Source organism: Columba livia, chromosome 1 (genome assembly GCF_036013475.1).
Source record: "Columba livia isolate bColLiv1 breed racing homer chromosome 1, bColLiv1.pat.W.v2, whole genome shotgun sequence".
Lineage (NCBI taxonomy): Eukaryota > Metazoa > Chordata > Aves > Columbiformes > Columbidae > Columba > Columba livia.
Genome location: NC_088602.1, coordinates 169,764,655 through 169,787,856, shown reverse-complemented (window position 1 = coordinate 169,787,856; position 23,202 = coordinate 169,764,655). Strand labels below are relative to the sequence as shown.

The 23,202-nt window shown below is 42.8% G+C and overlaps 4 protein-coding genes across 4 annotated transcripts in view; 3 read left to right on the top strand and 1 right to left on the bottom strand.

Moving 5' to 3' along the window:
• The window catches only part of LOC102092620 (uncharacterized), a 26,932-nt gene extending 3,730 nt beyond the window's left edge, over window positions 1-23,202 (bottom strand). Inside the window, exons 1-2 of the mRNA XM_065052990.1 lie at window positions 22,853-23,202; window positions 21,020-21,350 (exon numbers count right to left, since the gene is read on the bottom strand). Of these exons, the coding sequence (XP_064909062.1) occupies window positions 21,020-21,350; window positions 22,853-23,162 (641 nt within the window). The 5' untranslated portion in view covers window positions 23,163-23,202. The remainder of the gene's footprint in view (window positions 1-21,019; window positions 21,351-22,852) is intronic.
• LOC102090399 (histone H1.10) lies at window positions 3,076-3,876 on the top strand. Its single transcript, XM_021291538.2, has one exon. The coding sequence runs from the start codon at window positions 3,109-3,111 to the stop codon at window positions 3,787-3,789; it is 681 nt and encodes a 226-aa protein (XP_021147213.2). The 5' UTR covers window positions 3,076-3,108; the 3' UTR covers window positions 3,790-3,876.
• On the top strand, window positions 13,880-14,712 carry LOC102092258 (histone H4). Its single transcript, XM_005515053.4, has one exon. The coding sequence runs from the start codon at window positions 13,941-13,943 to the stop codon at window positions 14,250-14,252; it is 312 nt and encodes a 103-aa protein (XP_005515110.1). The 5' UTR covers window positions 13,880-13,940; the 3' UTR covers window positions 14,253-14,712.
• On the top strand, window positions 15,800-16,340 carry LOC102092443 (histone H3). The gene has a single exon (XM_005515054.3). It carries the CDS (start codon window positions 15,848-15,850, stop codon window positions 16,256-16,258), a length of 411 nt encoding a protein of 136 aa, XP_005515111.1. The 5' UTR covers window positions 15,800-15,847; the 3' UTR covers window positions 16,259-16,340.

Sequence of the window (23,202 nt, the reverse complement as noted above, 5' to 3'; positions counted from 1 at the left end):
AAATAAATGTTGGTAGGCACAGAGGAAAACAATCAAAGCCTGTGACGCTTTTAAGCAGAAGGAAGCAGGAATTCGTGATTTACTGAACACCTGTGCTTGGCAATAGCTTTAAAAGAGGGCATTAAAACACAAGGCAACAGTCATTTGATCCTACCTACTCTGTTCTTCTTTGTAATGGTAGCAAAGATAGGTGTCCGTTTTCAGTAAGTATTTTGCATAAACTTTAATTGATCTAAAGCAGGTGTGGGGTTTTGATGCAGAACCTGAACCCATCACATTCTCCTGTTGATGTTTCATTTTTTTCCTAGGAACATCTTAAAGAAATTCTGGGTAGAAGCTCTCTGTAGGCTTGTGCTAATTTATTGGAGTTGATTTCCTTGAAGGAAAGTAACAGCATCTTAGAAAAATATTTCAGTATTTTTATTGACACTTGTCAATTCTAAAAATGAAGGGGAAGTGGATGGAGTGGTGTATGAAGAAATAATGGAATATCAAAACCTGGAGAAGCCTTCCTGCTGTACCTATGTGACTGCATCAAGTTGCTGTGTTGAGGTCATGCTCTTTGTTTTGACTCCTATTGTACAGTGGCTAAAAATAAATAAAAAAAAAAAGCTTTATTCTATAGTGACTGGGAAATTAAAATCTACTTACTGGGTTATAATCTAAATACTTGGTTAGTTAATTCTATGATATTATGATATCTACACCCAAAAGTAAAATGTAATTGAATAGAAGAACCAGAGGGAGACAAATGCTCATCTTTGATTTGACCTTTGTAGGGTTTTGACATTGTAGGGGAGCGGTGTTTTATTGTTGTTTTTTTATTGTTTGTTTTATTTTTTTTTTCTCCTGTAAGAACCCACAGCCTAATACTACCAATCTGTCTTTTATTGGTCACAAATATCTCACATAGTTAACAGGGATAATTTCCAATGTACAGAAATATATCTTATATAGAGCAATGATGGGTTGGACAGATCAGAATCAAACCTCTGAACACTTTCCAGTTTTCAAATAAGTCAAGACACAATCATGACCAAGAATGCAAGAAGTGTATGTTCTAGTTCTGTTTCCAGGAACCTCAGAGTCTGTTTCTACCTCAGAGAATCTGTGAGAAATAAAAAGATAGATAGGAATATTTCAGAGACTGGTAAGGATGACAATATTCCTTGTTGTATGGGTCCAGAAAATTGATATAAAGCTGCCTTTAGATGTGACTAGCTTAACACAAACAAACCACTTATATACAGATGTCAATGGACTAGAGAGTTGCAAAATGTTATCTGCACTGCCTCTGGGAGGAATTTAAATCTCAATTACTTGTTACTATGGGGTCACTACTACTGGTTTAGAAAAAATCTTTTCCTCAGGGTGTCAGCAGTTCTGATACAGTGTTCAGTCGTGTCATTAGAGACCTTAGTTGTTCCCAATTATGGGAAGTAGCCATCAGACAAAATGGGCATTAAAATTAGTTTCCAGTTTTTGTGTTTAATCAATCCAGAAAGCACAGTTCTGCAGTCTCACACTTTGCAGTTCTGTCATGCTCGTTGTTGCAGCCAGATCACTCAAAACATTCATTTACCTTTTTTACCACATTTCACTTCCAAGCAGAGGAAAAAAAAGTGGTATGTTAAATTAGTAGAGTAACTCTAGTCTTTCCTTTTGATTGTAGTCCTTTAGAATTTTCATTAAACACACACAATTACAAAATAATATGACATTTCTCAAATGTCATACGGAGACTGAAGTCAGCATATTTGTATATTTTCACGGTCTCAGGCAGAGGGAACCCCACATTGTACCATCTTTTATTAACCCTGTTACAATTTATTTTAGCCCCCAATAGGTCTGCTTACCCGTTTTAAGTAGCTGCCTGGTATCTAGTAAATGAAACACAGTATTATTGCAGGCAGACTGATAACTGTTTCGTATAAAAAAGAAAGCAACATGCCATTGAAAACAAAGGAAGAAAGTGAGAATTCCTCCATTGTTTGGAATATGGAGCTGCCACTGACCCTGGGAGGAAAGCCTCTTAAAAGGTATAAATTCTTATCTTACTTTTGGAAGAAGCAAAAGCTGTGAATCAGCAGGAGTCATCAAATAAAAACAGTTATAGCATTAACGTTCATTCATTAAAACAGAAACATCAGCTTTCCCGACTGAACATACCCTCAAGGAAGCGAATTTTCAGGTTTAACCCCCTGTCCAGTGCAAATTTCGTTTCACCCCAAAGTCTGTTTCCCAATCAATTTTAACAAACGACAATGCAAAGACAAGTAATTTCACACGTTTTAAGACTAAAACCCCATATATTGCAGTTGCAGCTATTCTGACTACTGAGCTTAACAAACGAAAGCGACTTTGTTAGCGTTACGTTTAAAGTGCAATGACAGTAACATCAGCTTTCAGAGCGTAGCTTTTGTTCCACTGAAGCACCTAAGCAGAAGGAAAGTAACACCGGCTTTCACATACGCTGCTAAGGCATCATAAATGTGTCTCCAGAAGGCGTTAGCAAAGATACCGTGGCCTCTGAAGTGGCATTGAATGGGCTTCTGTGATTTCGGAGGGAAGTGGATCTGTCGTGGGAGCCAGATGTGTATACGCGTCTGGGACCACGGCGCGCAGCTGTGTTACTTCCTTGGCTTTAATATTAATTTAGCCCTAGACCAAGGGTTAAAACCACCCTGGTTTTTGCACTAGTCTGGAGAGGAACTTCTAAAGCACAAGGTTTCATGCCGGCTGTGGCCATTTAGCTGCTGGTATAATTTTAATTTAAAAGATAAAACGAAAGTTTCTCTCTGCCGAGGTCCCTGCGGCTCCACGCCGCGGAGTTTCTGGGGTTGCTTTTCCTTCGTTTCTGCTCATTCCAACGGGAAACTCCATTAGCTGATAGGAGAGACGTCCCACTCCCCGCTCGGGAAGAACGGGGTGCATCGGCAGTAAATTTCACATGGAAAAAGCCCTTTTTGGACCGGGAAGAAACACAACGGGCGCGGCGGCGAGAGGTGGGGCGGGGTGGCCTGCACCAATCAGTGCGCCCGGCGCTGCTATAAAAGGGGACGCGGAAGCCGCGCTGCTATTGTTTGCGTTGATTCTGCGAGGCTTGACATGTCGGAGACGGCTCCTGTCGCCGCGCCCGATGTGGCTACCGCCGATCCGGCCCCGGCCAAGGCTGGGGCAGCTAAAAAGCCGAAGAAAGCGGCGGGTTCCTCCAAAGCCCGCAAGCCTGCGGGTCCCAGCGTCACCGAGCTGATTACCCAGGCTGTCTCTGCTTCTAAGGAGCGCAAGGGGCTTTCCCTTGCTGCACTCAAGAAGGCGCTGGCCGCCGGCGGCTACGATGTTGAAAAAAGCAATAGCCGCATCAAGCTGGGGCTCAAGAGCCTCGTCAGTAAGGGCACCCTGGTGCAGACCAAAGGTACTGGTGCCTCCGGCTCCTTCCGACTCAGCAAGAAACCTGGAGAAGTGAAGGAAAAAGCCCCCAAAAAACGGGCAGCCGCAGCCAAGCCCAAGAAGCCAGCGGCAAAGAAGCCCGCTAGCACCGCTAAGAAGCCTAAGAAAGCTGTGGCAGCGAAGAAAAGCCCTAAGAAAGCCAAGAAGCCGGCAGCAACGGCGGCCAAGAAAGCGGCTAAGAGCCCCAAGAAAGCAGCTAAGGCTTCTAAGTCTAAAAGGGTGGCATCAACAGCGAAGAGCCCGGCCAAGGCAAAGGCGGTGAAGCCCAAAGCAGCTAAGCCTAAGGCAGCCAAGCCCAAAGCAGCCAAGGCAAAGAAAGCAGCCCCGAAAAAGAAATAATCCTGAAAAATTATTTTGCCTTGTACATAAATCCAACGGCTCTTTTAAGAGCCACCCAAGCTTTCCCGAAGAAGAGCTGAAACGCTTTCTGTGTTGTGTCTCCGTGTAATTTTTACTTTGGTGGTATTTTTGCCTAATTGGGTCGATCCGATAACAGCACAAATATCAGCGCTTTTGTTCACAGATGGTGCGTGGCACCGCAGGAGTGTTAACCGCGGTGCAGCTCAGTTCAGTACATCCCATTTGCGTAGGAGCAAACAGCTTCCCTGTTAGCTGCAAGAAACCGGTGGGGGCCCAAAGTCCCTGTGGAAATTGGGCACCGTTCACGGCACCTCAGCTCTAGGGAAGGTAGGCGGGAGTGCGTACGTGGGTGCTGCGGATCCCCATAGTTTCCCTGCCGGGAGACAGAGAACCGCGCTCGGAAGCGCTCCCACCTTCTCCCCGGAGCTCTACCGCTTTCGAAAAGCCCGCGCTGCTCGTAGATTGGCCGCGACTCTCGGCCTTTTCTGGCGCACAGCAGTTTTCGGGTTAAACAGACCCTCCCTCCCCCCCTCTTTTTTTTTTTTTTTTTTTTTTTTTTTTTTTTTTTTTTTTTTTTTTTCTTTTTACTCGGTCAGCGGAAGAGGCTTTTGAACTTCCTGGGTACGTACCCGCCTTCCGTCCTGTGGGCTTTTTCACTTCCAGTCCAGTTCTGTCTCTTGCAAACATGTCAATTCCCTGGAAATCGTCGGGCGAGTGGGGTCCGCCAGGCATGGGTGTTTCGAGCTGTATTTTGAGCATCCTTGGTGCTGCCCACTGGTCCTCAGTTTCGATGCTCAACTTCTTGCGCCCTGAAGCTCCCGGGGCCCCGTTCTTAACCGGGTGCTGGGGGTTCATTTCGACAACTCGAAGGCAGCGTCGGGCGCGGTAGGAATTCGCGGAGCTCGGAGCCTCCCTCTCGTCTGCCCCGGCCTGCCTCTCCCTCGCCCCTAACCCTGCAGCCGCCTTGTTCTCCCTGTGACTCGGCCTTACCCTCCTTTCCTTGCCTTTACTGCACTCCAGTGATGCCCTTGGCCCCGCTACCTCTGCCTGGGCGCCAGAGGGGAAAAGCAGCCGAGAAGCGGCGGGGAGAGGCTGTTTCCTCGCTTTAGTCACTTTCCTGGTGCGACAGTTTTCCCAGCGGGCAGGGAGATGGGGAATTTCGTGGGATTGCCTACTCAGCTCTCAACAAACCTCTAATTCCATAGCCGTTAATCTCCTATATCTGAAGGGACTATCCGGAAACGGGGTCCCTGTGGTGGGATTGGATTTCGCCGGTATTCGTGTTTTTTCAAAGACTGTTCACGTCCTAAATCCCTGAACTAAAAGGGAAGAAATACTAAACATAGCCTTTCTTTTTAAGCCCTATTCCTGAAACGCCATTCTTTTCCTCTTGTTCTTACTTTTCCTCTGCATTGGCTTTTAGGGTACATCCAATTTTTCACTCCTTGCTCAGGTTTATGGCTTCTTTCTCTGTATATAAAATACACACCAGCATACATGTCCCACTTCTTTTTTTTTTTTTTTTCCTCCTTCTGAAATTATCAGGATATATCCCTTCATCCCAACAGCTTGAATTTCTGCCCTCACATGCCTGTGCTTCTGTTTGGGATGGAGATGTGCCTACCAGACTTATAGTTGCCATAAGCAAAGGTTACTGGGAGTTAAACCTGCCAATTCTCAAAAGGTTTCACCCAAATAGGTGCACTCACCCGAGGAGAGTGGGTCAGCGGTGATTTTTCCAGCCTGTTGCAACTAGTTGGAGTAGATTATGGCTGGGTACAGTTGAACAGCAGGTATGCTACTATAGCAAACATGACATTCAGACTTTATTTCTTTACAGCTGAGCCCAAAATGGCAAAATCCAGTTACAGTAGGATGGACAAAACTGTATCTCACACATCCTCGCTAACTGAATTGAGCTCTACAAGATGGTCCTGAAACAATGTTTCAGCCTGTAATGACAGCAGCTGACTCTTGTCTTCTTGCAGCTTACCTGCCCTGCTCACCCTGGGGAGGTGTCAGGCTTCTTCTTCACCTTTTTTAGAGGTAAGAGGGAAAACTCAAATTATTATACCTGTTTAAAAAAAAAAAAAAAATCAGTTGGAGCAGGTACCCACCCCAGATATTGCAGTAATTGAGATTTAGAAGATCAGCACATCACTGAACGCAAGTGGTGATACAGAACACCAACCAAAGTACAATGCCACCAGTCAAAAATACCTTTACAAGCAAAGAATGTTAAAGAAAAGTTCTTGACTCTAGGTTTCTCATAGCGTAGTTTCAGACATTTGTGCTTAAAATATTAACTTAATCAAAATATAAGATTAAAAAAAAAAAAAGTGAAAGGCACAGCAAAGGAACAGTCTGGATTGGATGCCTCTCAAGAGGAAGGAACCTGTGACAAAGAAGCTTGGGCTTTTAAACCTTCACAATCTATGTGGTGTGGTCTTTAGGTATCCTTCCTGCACTGTCAATGCACCTTTTGGTCCAACAGTAATTCTAGGTCTGGGGGCTTCTTTGTGTCTTGTTGCATTCTCTTTCTCCATCCTCCAGACAGTTTTTCTTTGCTGTTTTTATCTAGATGGTTTGCAGTGTCTGCTGACAGTGTTTCCTCTGTGTCTGCTGGTACTGGTCTTCAAGGCCCCCTGTAACGAAGCAACCAGGTCAAGACAGGCTCACAATATGTGAGCCTGTCCACTCATGCCAAGTTTGGCTGCTTATGCTAAAATAGGTTATTCAAACAAAAGAATACAACTAAAAGAATAAAATACAATTTTAAAAGTGAGTTTGATTAAACTTGTTCTGCAATGAGGAGTATTATAGCTGCACATTCAGCTGAATAGACTTTATAGGCCTTATTTGGGGGTAGCTGCCAAATCGTGTAAAAGAATGTTCCACACTACAGAAAGGAAGTGTATGTATACGCAGGAATTCTGAATGGACCAGCTATAGAGGCTGCCCTGGGTATACTGTCAAGTACAGGGACAAAATTAACATCACAACAAAAGCATCTGTTTAATTTGTAAAGCTGAAATGGGCAGGGTAGCATAGATACCTACTGGAAATTTTTTCCCGGCAGTGCAAGAGTGGCCTGGGGAAAACAAGCTTGCAGGGACAAGGGTGACATCATGCCAGTTGCACCACTGGCATATTATTCAGTGCACCTTAATTAATAATTTCTCCTCCTGCTTCCTCTCAGCCTGTGCACTGCCAGCACTGTGGATTCCCACTCATCTCAGTTACGGGGTGGATGTGCACAACTCCAGACCGATTCTCCCTCAGAAATAGCTTATGTTAAATCACTGAGTCAGTGCCGCAGTGTCTGATCATCATGTGTCTCTGCCAGGCCCCCATATCATCTTCAACAGGTCACTCTTTGGCTACTTAAGCAATTTTGTATTCTGGTTATAAGAAAAGTAGATATCCTAAGAAAAAAATCAGGATTATATTCTGCTGACATGGTTCAACTTTCTAATTAACCTGCTAAGCTGAGGTTCGAGTGTGTGATTTATGATTGCAGTGGAGAGGAATCACATGTCACTTTGTTGTATTACATCGTTTTTGGATATCTGGGCATGAATTTTTTTCTGTTATGAAAGTGGTCAAAGAAAGAAAAGAAGTGAGCTCTGCTCAGTATCTGCCAAGATGTGCCACGATGAAACTTTCAGGGCAGCTTGAAAAGGCTTGGGTATGTGCACATAATGAAAAGTCAAACTTAATGGAAAGTCAAACCTCAAAACAATTTAGAGAGGCTAACATTATGTTGTTTTGTTTTGTCTTCTTGAAATACTGATGATCAGTTCATGGACCCGGGGTACATTCCTTGCCCATCATGCCCTTATCTGTCTCTCTTTTAATTGAGTGTCCTCTTCTAAGAACCAATGAGTAGAAGCTTCCCCAAATAGTTCTTACCATATTCAGGGATTGTATTAGTAGCCCAAAATAAGATCCCAACAGGTTTTTTGTATCACAGAATGTTTCTGTGGCCATGCAGCATCTATTTATTGAACTTTTTATATACTCTATGTCATGGCCCTACCCTGCTCCACATTTTCTAATTGCTCAGACTGACGCATGTTCTGACATGAATTTATTAAATTTCTACAATGCCCACACTGGATGGACAGATCCCCACACTGTGTGCTGTAAGGAATGTGAATACCACGGCCTGGAACACAAGTATTACAGCAAGCAGAGCTTCAGGATCTCAGGCACTAAACACACTCTTTTGTGAATAGTTCTGACCTGGGAACTGCGTTAGAATCAGAATGATCAGTGATTCTGTGCAACTATTTGACATGGAGAACTGAACTGCTGGTGGCCAAAGAGGAGATGGCTTAACAGGAGGCAAAAAAGGCTGGTGTTTACTGACTAGCCATACCAAGACAGAATACACAAGCATCCACTTTTTTTTAAATTTTAATTTAAAATCCTGAGTAAGCTGCTCAAAACTAGGAGGAAGGTCAAAAAAAGAGCTTCAGGATTTCAAATTATTACCAGGAAGATTTGCTTTCATTTGTTCTTGCTTCCATGGGGTCACATTTTTATTTCACAGATTTACTTACCAAGTAAATAGTGATATTGCAAGCTTGTGATGTTTCAGCCCTGAAGGTAGAAATTAAGAAAGAAAATAATTGCAAAACAATCTGTGAGTTAGATAAAGTTCTCCATATAGCAGCAGAAACTCTCAGTCACCTGGCAAGAATTCTGTTGAAGTTACTACCTCACAGAAAAATGAATCTCTTTGTACTGGTGGACACTTTTGTATTATGGGGTTACAGAATCTTTCTTTGGCATTAATCACAACAAAACCAGATAGTCTGTCAGCTTACCACAAAATCAGGTAATTTCTGTACACATTTCTTTATCTCTCTGTTCTCTGTCAGTGTTACAGTATTACTCCTGTGCTTTTTGTGTATCTGTGTCTTTTTTTGGTAGTTGTCATGTGAGATTAAGATTTTGTTCTCCATGGCCTCAGTGTGTCTTTGAAAAGAAATAAAAAGTCTCTCTTAGAGACTCACTTCAGAAAAAACCATCAAAGCTGGAGTTTTATCTCAAGTGAAACTATTCCAATAATAACATAAAATAGTTTCTGCATTTGTTAGAGAAAATTGGAAACTAGTCTTCAATAAAAGGCTAAATGATATTAGTTCATGCACAAAGATGTTTAAAATAGGAATATGCTGTTGTTGCACATCCTCAGCAGCAGGGAACACCATAAGCTGGATAAAGCCCTTCATGGTGTCCTGGGCTGAACAAATGAAAAGACGTGAATATATGCATCTCAAGACTAGGTTCACAGGTTCTCAAAAGTGTGGAGACAGCTTTAGTCTATGGGCAGGAAGGAGGGGACAGCCAGTATGTAGTCCCAAAAAGTCAGAGTACAATTGAATATCATTAATACTAGAACTGTTCTCTTCTGCATGCATAGCTGTACAGATTTGAGCCAGCCTAAGTTCAGGTGCAGAACCGCTTTTCACCTAGACACCTTTGACTTCTCAGGGTTACACAACAGAAGTTTTCTGTGACAAGTTTCATTTTTATTCCCTAGACTACAATGCATACAGGCCAGTGCTAGGCACTGGGGGATACCAACCCTGTTTTTCTGTGAGGATTTGAGATCCCTCTTCTTCAGAATGTGTTGACAAAGTAAACAATGTGACTTCTCCTGGGACCCCCATTCATTTTCCATACTCAGTTTTGGACAACTCTTTCTAGATTTGGAGATCATCTTTCTTCTGGAACGTCACTGAAACAACGTACTTGGTTTTCCCAAGGACTGCAGGGTTTGCTTTTCAATTATTTCAGGACTGGGCTACCAGGAGCTGTGGAAAAAATTAAATGTAGAAAAATAATAACAGTATTATTGTTCTCATCAGACAATAAAAACAATAAAAATAAACATAGCATAGGTCAGGACCTGCACTAGCCATAAAGAAAGAAGTTCCTGTTGTTCTTTCAGCAACCAGTATATGCTGGTAGTAGTGAACCAAGGCTGTATATACTTGATCCGCATACTGCATATTCAAGCTCAGTTGTATATAACTGCCCTGGTGAAAGTGCCCATTGCCAGCTGTGGTTGCCTGACTCTGACCACTTGCTTCTTAACTCCTTAAATATTTTTCTCCTTCTGTCAGAACACTTCACTAGCACCAGCATCTCTCTCCTGTAAGGACCAGATCTGGTGAGTTTGTGCACTCCTGGGGCATGAAACTTCTTTCATTAGAAGTGGGTGTGTTTCAGGCGTATTTCCTCTTCTCCAGTGTCAAAGAAAAGCTGACTAAATATTCAATTTGTCAGCTATCTCAAAAATCCTAAGTGCCTGGACAGGAAAAGCAAGCTACACAAGGCGAGTAAAGAATTATTTTTTAAAATTTTCTTCTCAGAGAAAATATGATGTTCCCCCCCACTCCCTAATAAATAAGACAGGAGAACTAGTGACAACTGACATGGAAAAGACCGAGGTACTCAACACTTTTTTTGCTTCAGTTTTCACTGGTAATCACTCTTCCCGCATCTCTCAAGTCCCTGAACCTCAGTGCAGGCCCTGGAGGAACAAAATCCTTCACATCATAGAAGATCACATTTGAGAACGTTTGAAGAGCATGAACATCCACAAGCCTGTGGGGCCCAATGAGATGCGTCCCAGGGTCCTGAGGGAATTGGCAGATGTAGTTTCTAAGCCTCTCTCCATCATATTTGAAAAGTCATTGCAGTCAGGTAAAGTTCCCAGAGACTGGAGAAAAGGGAATATCACAGCTGTTTTTAGAAAAGATAATAAAGAGGTCCCTGGGACCTTCAGACTAGTCAGCCTCACATAAGTGCCTGGTGAGATCATGAAACAGATACTCCTGGAATCTAAGTCGAAATACATGGAAGATGGGGAGGTCATCAGAGACAGCAATCACGGCTTCACAAAGGCCAAATCATGGCTGACTAATCTAGTGGCCTCGTACAGTAGAGTAACTGCACCAGTGGATAAGGGAAGAGCAGCTGGTGTCATCTACCTGGACTCTCTAAGGCTTTTGAAATGGTCCTACACAGTATTCTTACCTATAAATTGGAGAAGAATGGATTTGATAGAGGGATTATTCAATGAATAAGGAACTGGCTGGATGACTGTATCCAGAGAGTCACAGCCACCAGGCCAGTGTCTAAATGGAAACCAGCAGTGAGTGGTGTCCCTCAGGGGTCCATACTGAGACCAATACTGTGTAATATTTTCATCAGTGACATAGAATAGAATGAAGTACACCTTCGGCAAGTCTGTGGATGACACCAAGCCTTGTAGTACAGCTGATTCACTAGAGGGCAGGGATGCCATCCAGAACAACTTTGACAGACTTGAGGAATGTATCCATGTGAACGCCATGAAGGGCCAGAAAAACAATCAAAGGGCTGAAACACCTCTCCCATGAAGACAGGCTAAGAGAGCTGGGTTTTTTCAGACTGGAGAAGAGCAGGTGCGATGAGACAGTACTGTGGCCTTTCAATATAGAAAGACTTTTCAGAAGGGCGTGTAGAGACAGAAAAAGGGGCAGTGGTTTTAAACTGAAATAGGGTAGATTTGGATGGGACATAAGGAAGAAATTTTATGTAATGAAGGTGGTGAGACACTGGACTACAATGGCCAGAGAATGTTGAGGGTGTCTCATCCCTGGAAGTATCCAAAGTCAGGTTGAATGGAGCTTTCATTTGATCTAGTGAAGGATGTCCCTAATCACAGCAGAGGAATTAGTCTAGATTATCTTTGAACATCCTTTTCAATGTAAATGATTCTATGACTCTCAGCAGCTTTCCAGAAGATTTTACATTTCTATCCCAATTTACAGTTACAGTTTAATTTTATTAGACAGAAATAGTAGACCAGATGAAATTTTGATGAATAATTTGGAACCACCTGGGAGGTAACAAGAGAGGGAACTCAGCTCCAACCTTGCTTCATTTTATTAGGTGAATTTCTGTCATGAGTTTAAAAAGAAAAAAAAAAAAAAAAAAAGTGCTATGAATAAGTATGTAACTCCTTATTAAAAAAAAAAATAAATTCTAAATGCATTCCAACATTTTTACCAAGGAGAGCATGGAGACAAGCAGACAGACAGCAAGAAACGGGAGGCATATATTAAATATAGTCACAGATTCCTGTGCAGAAGCAGCTAATCATGGAGCAGGGTTATAGTATGAAGATTTAACTTAATTTTATCCCATGAAAAAAAGTAGAAACAGAAACTCAGCTTTCCAGAGCTGGACAACTCATCAGGGTCTGCATGGAGAGGTGATTTGGAGAAGTCCAGGATTGTTCAGTAACCTCATGGCAGAGGTCTGCAAATAGTAAAAACTCCCAGGGGGGACCGTGTGATACAGTCAGACTCTAAAGGACCCAGCAAACTGAGGAACTGCATTTTCATGACAGAGTGGGTTCAGGGAGCTGTGCAGTGGCTAGTGCTGAATTACCCTCCTAGTAACATCTTGGGGTCTTGCCTGTGTGCTTGAGACCGATAAAGCATTCAGCAAATGTTGCATCAAGTGTCTTTCCTTACCAGTGCAGGATACAGCTACCTTAATCAAAATCTCCTGGGAATGGCAGAGGACCTGACTACAGAGTGCCCAGTTTCTCTCAGTGGCCTGCTGTCCCACAAGAGTCCAGTCATGGTCTCTGAACTTCCCTCCCTGGAAGGAGCAAACTAACCTTAGGAAAAAAGACATAATGAACTTAAGCAGGGCATCTCCACTGTACTCCTGAATTATCTCCACCACCCAATCTAGGATACTGCCAAATTCCTCATGTAACAGGACATTTGTTACTGGCTTGAGTCCTTAGGATGTCTTCTTCAGAGTCTTAGTCTTTGTCTTGTCCTATTTGGGTTTCTTTTAGGCCTATGCTGAAAAGTCTGTGCAAAAACAATATAGAAGACTACATTATTTGAGGGGCTTCTCAAACAGTGATTTATCTGCTAGCAAATGCAACATCTGTTATCTGTGGCCTATGGGCAAATAGAGACTGATTGTTGATTAATCTTATGTTGTGTCTTTATGAAAGGATACATTATATAAAACTGCTTGGCCTGTAAGGAAAAAACAAACAACACACACACACACAAACAATGTAAATGAGAGGACAGCAACAGCTCAATACTGGAAACGTTTTTCAGCCGTCCTGATAATTTTCAAATCGAAAGCCAGTTACTCAATGATTTTTGTTAAAAATATTGTTTCTTATTTTCAACAGTAAAAACTCGGAATATTTTCATTTCCAAAAGAAACTAAAACCAGATTTCAATACCTTCCTCTGAAGAACAAAACCACCCTTTTAAAAATGGATTTTATTTTTAATATATCTAAAAAATAACCATATTAGTGTCTATGCCACTACAACAATGGAAAATATGGTAAAATATTCATCCAAAAGAACTGTTTTACATTAAAAGAATAAAAAATAAAAAATAATAAAAAAAACCCTGAGCACGTAAATGTTAAATTCTCTATTACTGTATCTTTGCTGCTAAAGTCTCCTTGAAAAAACGTTCAGAAATGCCGGAAAAATTGATGAGAAATTGAAGGCGGGGTAGAATTTCTCAGATACACGATTGGACAGATTTTGCTGCAAGATGCTGTATTTAAAAAAGGCATAAAGATCAGTTTAAAACGATGAAGCCACATGTAAGAATCAATGCAACCAGGTGAAACTGCACTACGTAACAGATATCCATATATTAAAATAACAATTACAGTGTAAAAAAGAAAAAAAAAAAATAAAATTTAAGTGATTCAGTAACTAGGATACCGTCTTAAGATCGAGTTTTTTTTTTTCTAAATGATCGCAAAGTACCAAAGATTTTTAAAAATATGTATACTTATACACAGAGGCCCAATGTTTTTGCTTTGTGAATAAAAGCGAACGTCCTCAACAAGGGCAGAAACACTGAACCGCGGGAACGGAAACTTGCACGAAACCGTCATTTTTTATACTAGCGGGGAGCGCGATAGGGAAGGCGGAGAGATGCTGCGGAGCGAGACCTAAGCCCCGCCCCTCCTCGCTGCAGTCCTCAACCAGGTCGGACTCCAACACATAAAGTCCACCGACAGCGCGCCGTTTTTATTCCATCGGTTCTGAGAGCTCCAGCAGCAGAATGTCTGGCAGAGGCAAGGGCGGGAAGGGGCTCGGCAAGGGGGGCGCCAAGCGCCACCGCAAGGTGCTGCGCGACAACATCCAGGGCATCACCAAGCCGGCCATCCGCCGCCTGGCTCGGCGCGGCGGCGTCAAGCGCATCTCGGGGCTCATCTACGAGGAGACTCGCGGAGTGCTGAAGGTGTTCCTGGAGAACGTGATCCGCGACGCTGTCACCTACACCGAGCACGCCAAGAGGAAGACCGTGACAGCTATGGACGTGGTCTACGCCCTCAAGCGCCAGGGACGCACCCTCTACGGCTTCGGCGGCTAAAGCTCATTGCTCCCAAACCATCTCGAGAACCAAAGGCTCTTTTAAGAGCCACCCACTTTCTTCTAAAAAGAGCTGTGACATTGTTTCTTGATAAGGTGTCTGAGGTAATGATACAGTTACCGGAGCTCTAAAAATCGTTACTGAGTACTTCCAGAAGGCTTTGTGTTTAGATATGTGTGATTTAATGTTCTCATTCTGATAACTTGACGTTTCTTTAGCAAAACAAGTCGTTTTTAGCGAACCTCTGAGTTTCTCTTGCAAATGTTAACGTTTTTCAAACGCTCATTGTAATCAAAACTGAATGTGTTCTTTGTTCAAATCTTCTCTGATTTGCGTTAATTTCTGGAATAATGATTAATGTATCGTGCTATAAAATTTTTATCTTAAGAAATTTCTTAATTTGCTTTGAGATTAATGTTTCCTTAATAATGTTTCAAAATAAATATCTTAATTACTATGACCTACCCTCAGTTCTTTTTTTTTTTGTCTCTTTGAAAATCTTTTTCAGAAGTAAATCTAATGTATTCTATAGTATGTTGGGGGCCAGGGACCATGAATGAAAATTATGTCCCTGGCAACACATTTCAGGAAAATGCATCAAAAGGAGTTTTGTGTGAAAACTTTTCTTATTCTATCATACAGAGAACGCTTTTGTCCAGGGAACGGTTCTAAAGCATTGCTGTTCTGTTTCCTTCAACACTGGAAGAAAAAACTGCAACACCAGTTTTCCAGGTTTATATAAAACTGTTAGTAGTCATTTACCACACACAAACAATAGCAATCAATAAATATTCGCCGTCACTTCTGGTTTTCTCACAGCCTTAACGAGCAATTAGGTAGTAATTGCATATTCTTAAGATCTTAGTTTCACAAATAAATTGTGAGTGTTCTCAAAGTCACAAATTTACTTGACCATATTTAAGATCTCTCATGTTAAATTTTCTAGAAAAAAATAATAGAAAACAACATGAGAAAAACGGCTTAAAGATGTATCTGTATTGTTAAAGCTTGTTTCATCTGTGTTACAGCTACAAACCTGCACTATAGGATTTCTTAAGCATCTTGTCTTTAGTGTTCTGAGGTACTACGCGATTTTTCCTTTGCGGCTTTGGAGATAATGTGCCTATTGCTGTAAAAGGGATCTGTGTACGGAATTGAAGGAACTTAGTTCTTATTTTGCAATTAGCCCATAAAAAACAAACTAACTAACAAAAAAAAAATTAAATAGTTTGCGTTTTTAAGCACAGCCCCCGAATTTGACCCTACACTCGGCTTCAATCTGTCAGGAGCCTGACGGAGAGGGAAAGTCGAAGAAACAGAAGCGATGCGAGCGCAGCGTCTGCAATACCCGCACTCCCAGGCCTTGGGCTGTCACCGAGGGAGCCGCGACCCGCAGAGCGGTGGGGGAGAGTAGGGGAGCGGGCAGCACGAATGCGGCTATCTTGAGTTCAGGCTGGGATTTTCACATCAACCAATGAGATTGCGTTTCTCCTTATCCAATCAGAGGCAGGGTGGCTCTATAAATACCGCCACCGTGCTGCCTGTGTTGTGCTCAGTCCTGATTCCTTCTCAGGAAGAGCGGTTGTGGTTTGCGGATGGCGCGCACGAAGCAGACGGCGCGTAAGTCGACGGGCGGGAAGGCGCCCCGCAAGCAGCTGGCCACCAAGGCTGCCCGCAAGAGCGCGCCGGCCACCGGCGGCGTGAAGAAGCCGCACCGCTACCGGCCCGGCACGGTGGCGCTGCGCGAGATCCGGCGCTACCAGAAGTCGACGGAGCTGCTGATCCGCAAGCTGCCCTTCCAGCGCCTGGTGCGCGAGATCGCGCAGGACTTCAAGACCGACCTGCGCTTCCAGAGCTCGGCCGTCATGGCGCTGCAGGAGGCCAGCGAGGCCTACCTGGTGGGGCTGTTCGAGGACACCAACCTGTGCGCCATCCACGCCAAGCGCGTCACCATCATGCCCAAGGACATCCAGCTGGCCCGCCGCATCCGCGGTGAGCGTGCTTAAGGTTTCTGCTGTAGCTTCTCCCTGGCTCTAGCAGGCGTCAAGGCAGCCCACACAGACCCAAAGGCTCTTTTAAGAGCCACTACCTGCACAATAGAAAGAGTTGTATCACTGTGCTTCAAATATTTATGTTTAAGAAATAATTACTTCGTCAATGTTTTTAACGTGTACTGCGGGTTTTGTGGTTTTTTTTTTTTATTTTACTTTATTGTATATAACCATTACTACTTTTAAGCCCTGAAAAGCTCTAATTTGCTTGCTCTGTGTTTTAGCAGAGACCTTTCCAAATGCTGAAGGTAACATGCACTTTAAACACTGGGCAGGGAAGAAGAGGTAAATTTGCAGGGAGATGTGTGAGACCAATATATAACTTTAAGCACAGTGAGCAGAGCATCTATCCAAATGGAGGTTTACATATTGCTTTGACTCTACCAGTCTCGAAACAGCCTTTGAGAGAGAAGGGCTTGGGGGGGGGGGGGGGCGGAATAAAGCCCTATCCAGGAAGGGCCTGGGCTCAGGAATTCTGCACCTTAAACTGACTGGATCTAGGCAAGAGCAGAAACTGCCTGCTGCTCACTGGGATCGTGTTACTGTTGAACCCGGATAAGACGGTCTGTTTTAAAGGGAGCTGCTGCCTTTCTCCTACTTTTGTTAACACCAGGAGCAAGAATATGTGTCTCAAAAGATTGGTTTTGAGGCCAGTCTCAAAATGGTGCATAACCATTCTGGAGAGATGGGCAGCATAAGGCTTCTTTCTCGCAGCATAAGTCTTCTTTTTCACAGCATGGAAGCATACCTAAAAAGGCCAAGAGACTATGATTGGAAAGTATTGTCCACAGAAATAACTATCAAGGTAGTCTGGATTTGTTAGTATTGATAATACAAAACTGCAGAAAAAAGGTTTTGTATTTCTTGAAGTTGTTCGTGGGGTTTGTTTTCTTTTTTTGTTGTGGTGGTACTTTTGCTAAGAGTATTATAGAAATTTTGAAGTGGAATTGTGCATATTGTTCCAATAATGAGCATGCATGTATTCGTCTTTGAACTTGTACTTACCCCAGTAGCAATCGCAAGATTTTATGTAGTCGGAAAATACACTGAGTTGTCAGAACTCTGCAGCCAGATTTCTAGGAGTCTCAGAAGATCCTCCAGGATATATGTATATGTAAGCAGCTTTCAACCTTCTTTATAAGGATCCACCTTTGCTGGAATCATTACTATGAGACATGCACACAGGAATGGCCAGTCTAGTAAGAGCCTGAGCATTAAAAGAGAAAGTTAAGGATTATTCCTCAGATTCATAAAAGAGTACTAGCAGTTTTGACCATAATTTTGGGTATCATCTTCCTGTCTTCTTCCTAGTTGCAAAAGCTCCCAGTCAGTACCTGAGATGTAACAGTCCTCAGTGTAGCACTGAAGGGAGCTGTCAGAAGGCAAAGCTGTCACCAGCTGTCATTAGAGGCATTTGTGTTCTTTCTGTTAGACATACACTCTCTACTATAAACACAATCTGTCAGAGACAGCACTGTGATGGGTGAAAAAGAAAATTAGAAAGACTTAACATGTGTAGTAATCAGCCGAGATTAAGGTTGATTTGGGACGTTTTTTGTTTGTTTCTTGGTTTTATCTCCATAAAGTCCCTCAAAGTTTGTTGATCTTTATGGGCTTGTTTTGAGACCAGGTTGTAATGGAAGTAAAGAGCTGCAGTATTACTAAAGTGATGAGTGGAATGGCTGTGAAGTCCATGGTGGACAGAGGAGCTAGTCTGTTGGGGTTCTTTTGGTTTGGTGTTTTGTTGTTGTTTTTGTGGTTTGGTGTTGTTCTCTTTTAAATGTGTGGAGGTTTTTTGTTTATTTGTGGCTTTTTTTTTTTTTTTTTTATGTATATAGGCCTTTAAACAGAACTTAAGTATTTTTAAAGATAGATTTCACCTCTACTTATTTGTATGTAAATTAAAAAAAAAAATCTGAGTTGTTAGTGAATCCGAATAAAAGAAACCCATATGATGCAGGAAAAAAAAAGGCAGGTTTTGTAGCTGAAGTTTTATACTATGGCATAATTAAGACTTTTTTCCTTGTCTTGGATGTCAGCATGGTGTGAGAAGAGACTTGGCACTCACAGCCTGTGGAGTGAAGGAAGCCTTCCAACAGGCCATAAATGTTCTGTGTTCTCTTAAATGTCAGATGATGAAATATCACCTCAGTCCTCCTTTCTACTGGTTCAGTTGTCCTAGAGAATGTTTAATGTTAATGAGAGGGGCAAAAAGAACCAAGACACACACACAGAAGCCAAAAATAAAACCCTCTGTCTTATTTCTAACAAGTACCACTCTAAGATCCTACCTAGTCCCTTTTTGCAATTTTACTAGAGAGCGCTAATAAGAGACCTGGGAAGACAGACAAGATATTAACTACTAATCAGTCACAATTAATAGTTTCATAATTCACTTTTGAGAGCATATTCCACAGCCTGGTATCAGCAAGGGCTTCCTACAGAGCCTGGGTGTGCACTACAAGCAGGCACTAGTACACTGTTTCAATAAGTTCGGTTTTGTTCACACCGTGACCTCAATATTTACAATTGTAACAAGTGTGAGCTTTTAGCCCTTGCAACATTTGCTATCCTCACAGAATTATTTGGTTTGGTAAGGGCCTTAGAGGTCATCTAATTCCAACCCCACTGGCCATGGGCAGGGACGCCTTTCACCAGACCAGGTTGACTCAAAGCCCCATCCAGCCTGGCCTTGAGGACCTCAACACCCTGAAGTGGTGCTTAGCTACAAACTTAACTCATTTTAGTTAATAATACACTGCCAACAGGAAACAACAAATACAATCAGGATCGAGCCTACAGAAGACTTAGAGTGTAGTCAGACATACAGTGAACTTTAAAATTATATCATCATTCCTTTCAAACTACACTTAGGTGCAGTCACTGTGCTTTTCCAGCAGAAGCACTTCCACTTTTTACTTCATAAAATTGCCACTCCTTACTCTGCAAGTGGTGGTGTACAAAGAGATTAATAGAATATTTCTGTTGGAAGTGACCTACAATGATCATCTAGTCCAAATGTGAAGTAGCATCTTCCATTTTATTTAGCTTATCATATTGTTGGAACCACAAAAAATGAAAACAGATGGATAAAGCTGAGTGGTGCTGGGGCAGAGGGAAGTGGGAAGGAGACAGAGGTGGATGGATACTGCAAAGAATTAAAATTTGTGAGTCAATGTATGTGTGTATATATGTATAGAATATGTACATTTGTGTGCCTGTATGCATTCATACCTACATGATTATGATATCAGTTATAGCTAGCATGTTTTCCATCCTGTGTAGTGTTTCTAAAACACACCCTATGACATACCTTGCAGGGATCTCCAGATTCCATGCTCTAATACCTGAATTTTATTTTCAGACCAATTTGGCCTGTAACATTTACAGAAGTGTATTGGACAGGCAGGACTCCATTCAAGGGCAAAAGAAAAGATGCTGTGACAACAAAGCAGCAAAACTTTGAGGAAACTGAATGTTTTATTTGTGAATGCATAGAAAAAGTGTCTTCTCTAAAAATCTAAAATAGCTAGAGTTTGCAAATCTTGAAACAATCAGCCAAGAAACAGAAGTGAACTAAAGGCCAACTAATCTCCTGACTACAAATGTTTATGGAATAAATTGCATTCTAGTAAATGTTCAGCTCCTGATCCTTCCATGTGTATTCCCCCACTGACTCCACCATCTTTTTATCACTAAACACAAAACATCTGTTCTCAGTTCTAAAAACCATATAAGCATATTTCCTAGAGGCTGCTCATCGATTACAGAGCTGTCAAGGCTTGGCAGCTGCTCTGCTGCCAAACAAAATCTATGAAACATTCCCCAGTGCAGGTGCTCTCCATTTATTTTGAAAATGGGAGGAAGGACTTCCCAGAGTCCAGAATCCACCAGATTCTTTTTGCTTTTTCCAAACTCTGCTTTATCCTATACTTCAGTCTTTCCTAGAAATCATAAGGCAAACAAATAAATTGAGGGTATAAAACACAGACTAATTTTGTCTTAATAGAACTTTTGTTTTATTCATCACAGAGAGGAAGGGCTCTCAGTGCTAGGAATTTCACAGTATATCTTAGTAAGAGAATATTTGTATCAAGCTTATCTGCCAAAAATACCTCAGGTTATGCCACATTGCTTAAAAGTAGAAAACCTGCAGTTCTCCACAAAGCCATTGAAAAATGAAATATTTTACAGCGGGAAGAATTACAGCCTTCCAGTTACTCTTTCATTATAGCTTTTGACACAGCTAAAGTAATTTTTCATGTACCTTACCTGACTACTTTTTGGTTTTTGCAGTTGTGTTTATTTCTAAGCTTTTTATTAAGGCCATTATTTAGGAAATCTTATGTTTTCATTTGAATTCCTGTATTTAATTGCAAAAGACCTCTTGAATACAATGGGCAGAGTAATCAGCTGAGCACGGAGCTAGGAAAGAGGGGAGTCAAACTAATTACTGAAAGTACTCGCTCTTATAAGATAAAGCCAAAAACTTGTACTTTGATAAGAAGTTCAAGTCTGGTATCAAAGTACAAAAACAACAGTGCAACAGCTCTTTTGTGCTATGTGGTGGCTCTTAAAAGAGCCTTTAGGGTGCAGGGATAAAGGATCAGAGGCAGAGCCTTGTGGCAAGAGCCTCAGGCGCGCTCACCGCGGATGCGGCGGGCCAGCTGGATGTCCTTGGGCATGATGGTGACGCGCTTGGCGTGGATGGCGCACAGGTTGGTGTCCTCGAACAGCCCCACCAGGTAGGCCTCGCTGGCCTCCTGCAGCGCCATGACGGCCGAGCTCTGGAAGCGCAGGTCGGTCTTGAAGTCCTGCGCGATCTCGCGCACCAGGCGCTGGAAGGGCAGCTTGCGGATCAGCAGCTCCGTCGACTTCTGGTAGCGCCGGATCTCGCGCAGCGCCACCGTGCCGGGCCGGTAGCGGTGCGGCTTCTTCACGCCGCCGGTGGCCGGCGCGCTCTTGCGGGCAGCCTTGGTGGCCAGCTGCTTGCGGGGCGCCTTCCCGCCCGTCGACTTACGCGCCGTCTGCTTCGTGCGCGCCATTAGTCAGAAAGACCTGAGCTAACTCTTTACAGCGAATGCTACGGAATGATAGCACTGTGCTCCCGCGGCAGCTTTTATAGAATGTTCTCCTCTCTGATTGGCTGGCACCAATGCGCCATTATTATTGGATGCTTTCAAATTCGAAAAGCCCGCCTGGAACGCGCGCCTTTTTTTCCAACGGCCTGCCCGCGCTCACCCTCCCCCCATCCTGCACTTGCCGCTCATGTTTTCGTTTTTACCTGTTTCTAATAGCAATTTTTATGGTCCATCTCGAAAATGAAAACCGTTAGCAATTTTTAAAGGGAAATGAGTGATTTTAAGTTATGCAGTCCTGAATGCATGCAAGAGTCATTTGTTGGTTTTTTATTATTTTTTTTTGTCCTTCTAATTCATTAGACTTCAGCTTTGAAAAGTAAGTGTTGGAGACACTTTCCTCAATAAGAAACCTTATAAAGTTTTTTTGGGGTCGTGGATTGATGGATTTATTGATTTATTTTGGCAGGGGGGTGATGGGGTTGGATTTTCTGTTTTTGTTTCTTTTAACCTAGAGTAACTTTACTCTGAAAATAGTAGAAAGACAGACTTCAATAGGGATGAATTACATGTGAAAACACTCTAGTTCAGGGGATAGTGTTTCCAACTTCTTTGAATTTCAGCATAATGCTGTTGCTTAAATACAGACTTACAGTCTATGAGATTTCATTTTTTACCCTGTGTATGATTCTGCTCTATTTTTTTCAGTCAGATTTATTCTCCAAGCCTGAGTGAAGAGTGAAGGGGGGACTGGAACTGACTCTGGATACTGAGAACTGCTCCAGCTTTAGCAGCTGTAATTTTAAAGTCTTTGTAAACTTTAACATACTAGATGCATGAAGAATAACGCATAACTCCCCAAAAACTAGTTTCAGAGGACAGACTTGGGATCATTCCAGTATTTAAAGCTTTATGAGACAGGGCACGGGGGGAACAGCTGCGACATCTCCCATCCCTGTCCCGCTCATTTCCACGTGCTGATCCCCAGTACGGGGCTTAACACAATTTAAATACAAATACGTATGTGCTTCTGCTCCTGTTTACTCGATTAGTGAATAAACACAGACCACAATAACAGATGCCCACAGGGCGATGCGTTTGTGCTTGAGTCGGGCCAGCTCACCAGCTCCAGACGGGAGCATTTGGAGTGTTTAACTTATTTAGATCGATTTTTCACAAAAGCAAAACAAATCTTTATATTCCAAATTACGATATCGAATCACCCCCTTCCTGAGTTTCCTAGCAGAGTCCTTAACTTATTAGCAACTCACATCCAGTTAACTATCTAGTGCTTAACAACCATAAAAGATACGTATATAGCAACTTACAGAAAATTCCATTAACGGGAAAATAGCTTGTTAAGACATTTACTTTTTATCAGGCTTGAAGTAACACAGCTCTTTTCCAGCTTAAGTGGGTGGCTCTTAGAAGAGCCTTTGGTTCTCGAGATGGTTTGGGAGCAATGAGCTTTAGCCGCCGAAGCCGTAGAGGGTGCGTCCCTGGCGCTTGAGGGCGTAGACCACGTCCATGGCTGTCACGGTCTTCCTCTTGGCGTGCTCGGTGTAGGTGACAGCGTCGCGGATCACGTTCTCCAGGAACACCTTCAGCACTCCGCGAGTCTCCTCGTAGATGAGCCCCGAGATGCGCTTGACGCCGCCGCGCCGAGCCAGGCGGCGGATGGCCGGCTTGGTGATGCCCTGGATGTTGTCGCGCAGCACCTTGCGGTGGCGCTTGGCGCCGCCCTTGCCGAGCCCCTTCCCGCCCTTGCCTCTACCAGACATCCTGCTGCTAATGCACAAAAAAGCCTTTGCGACAAAATAG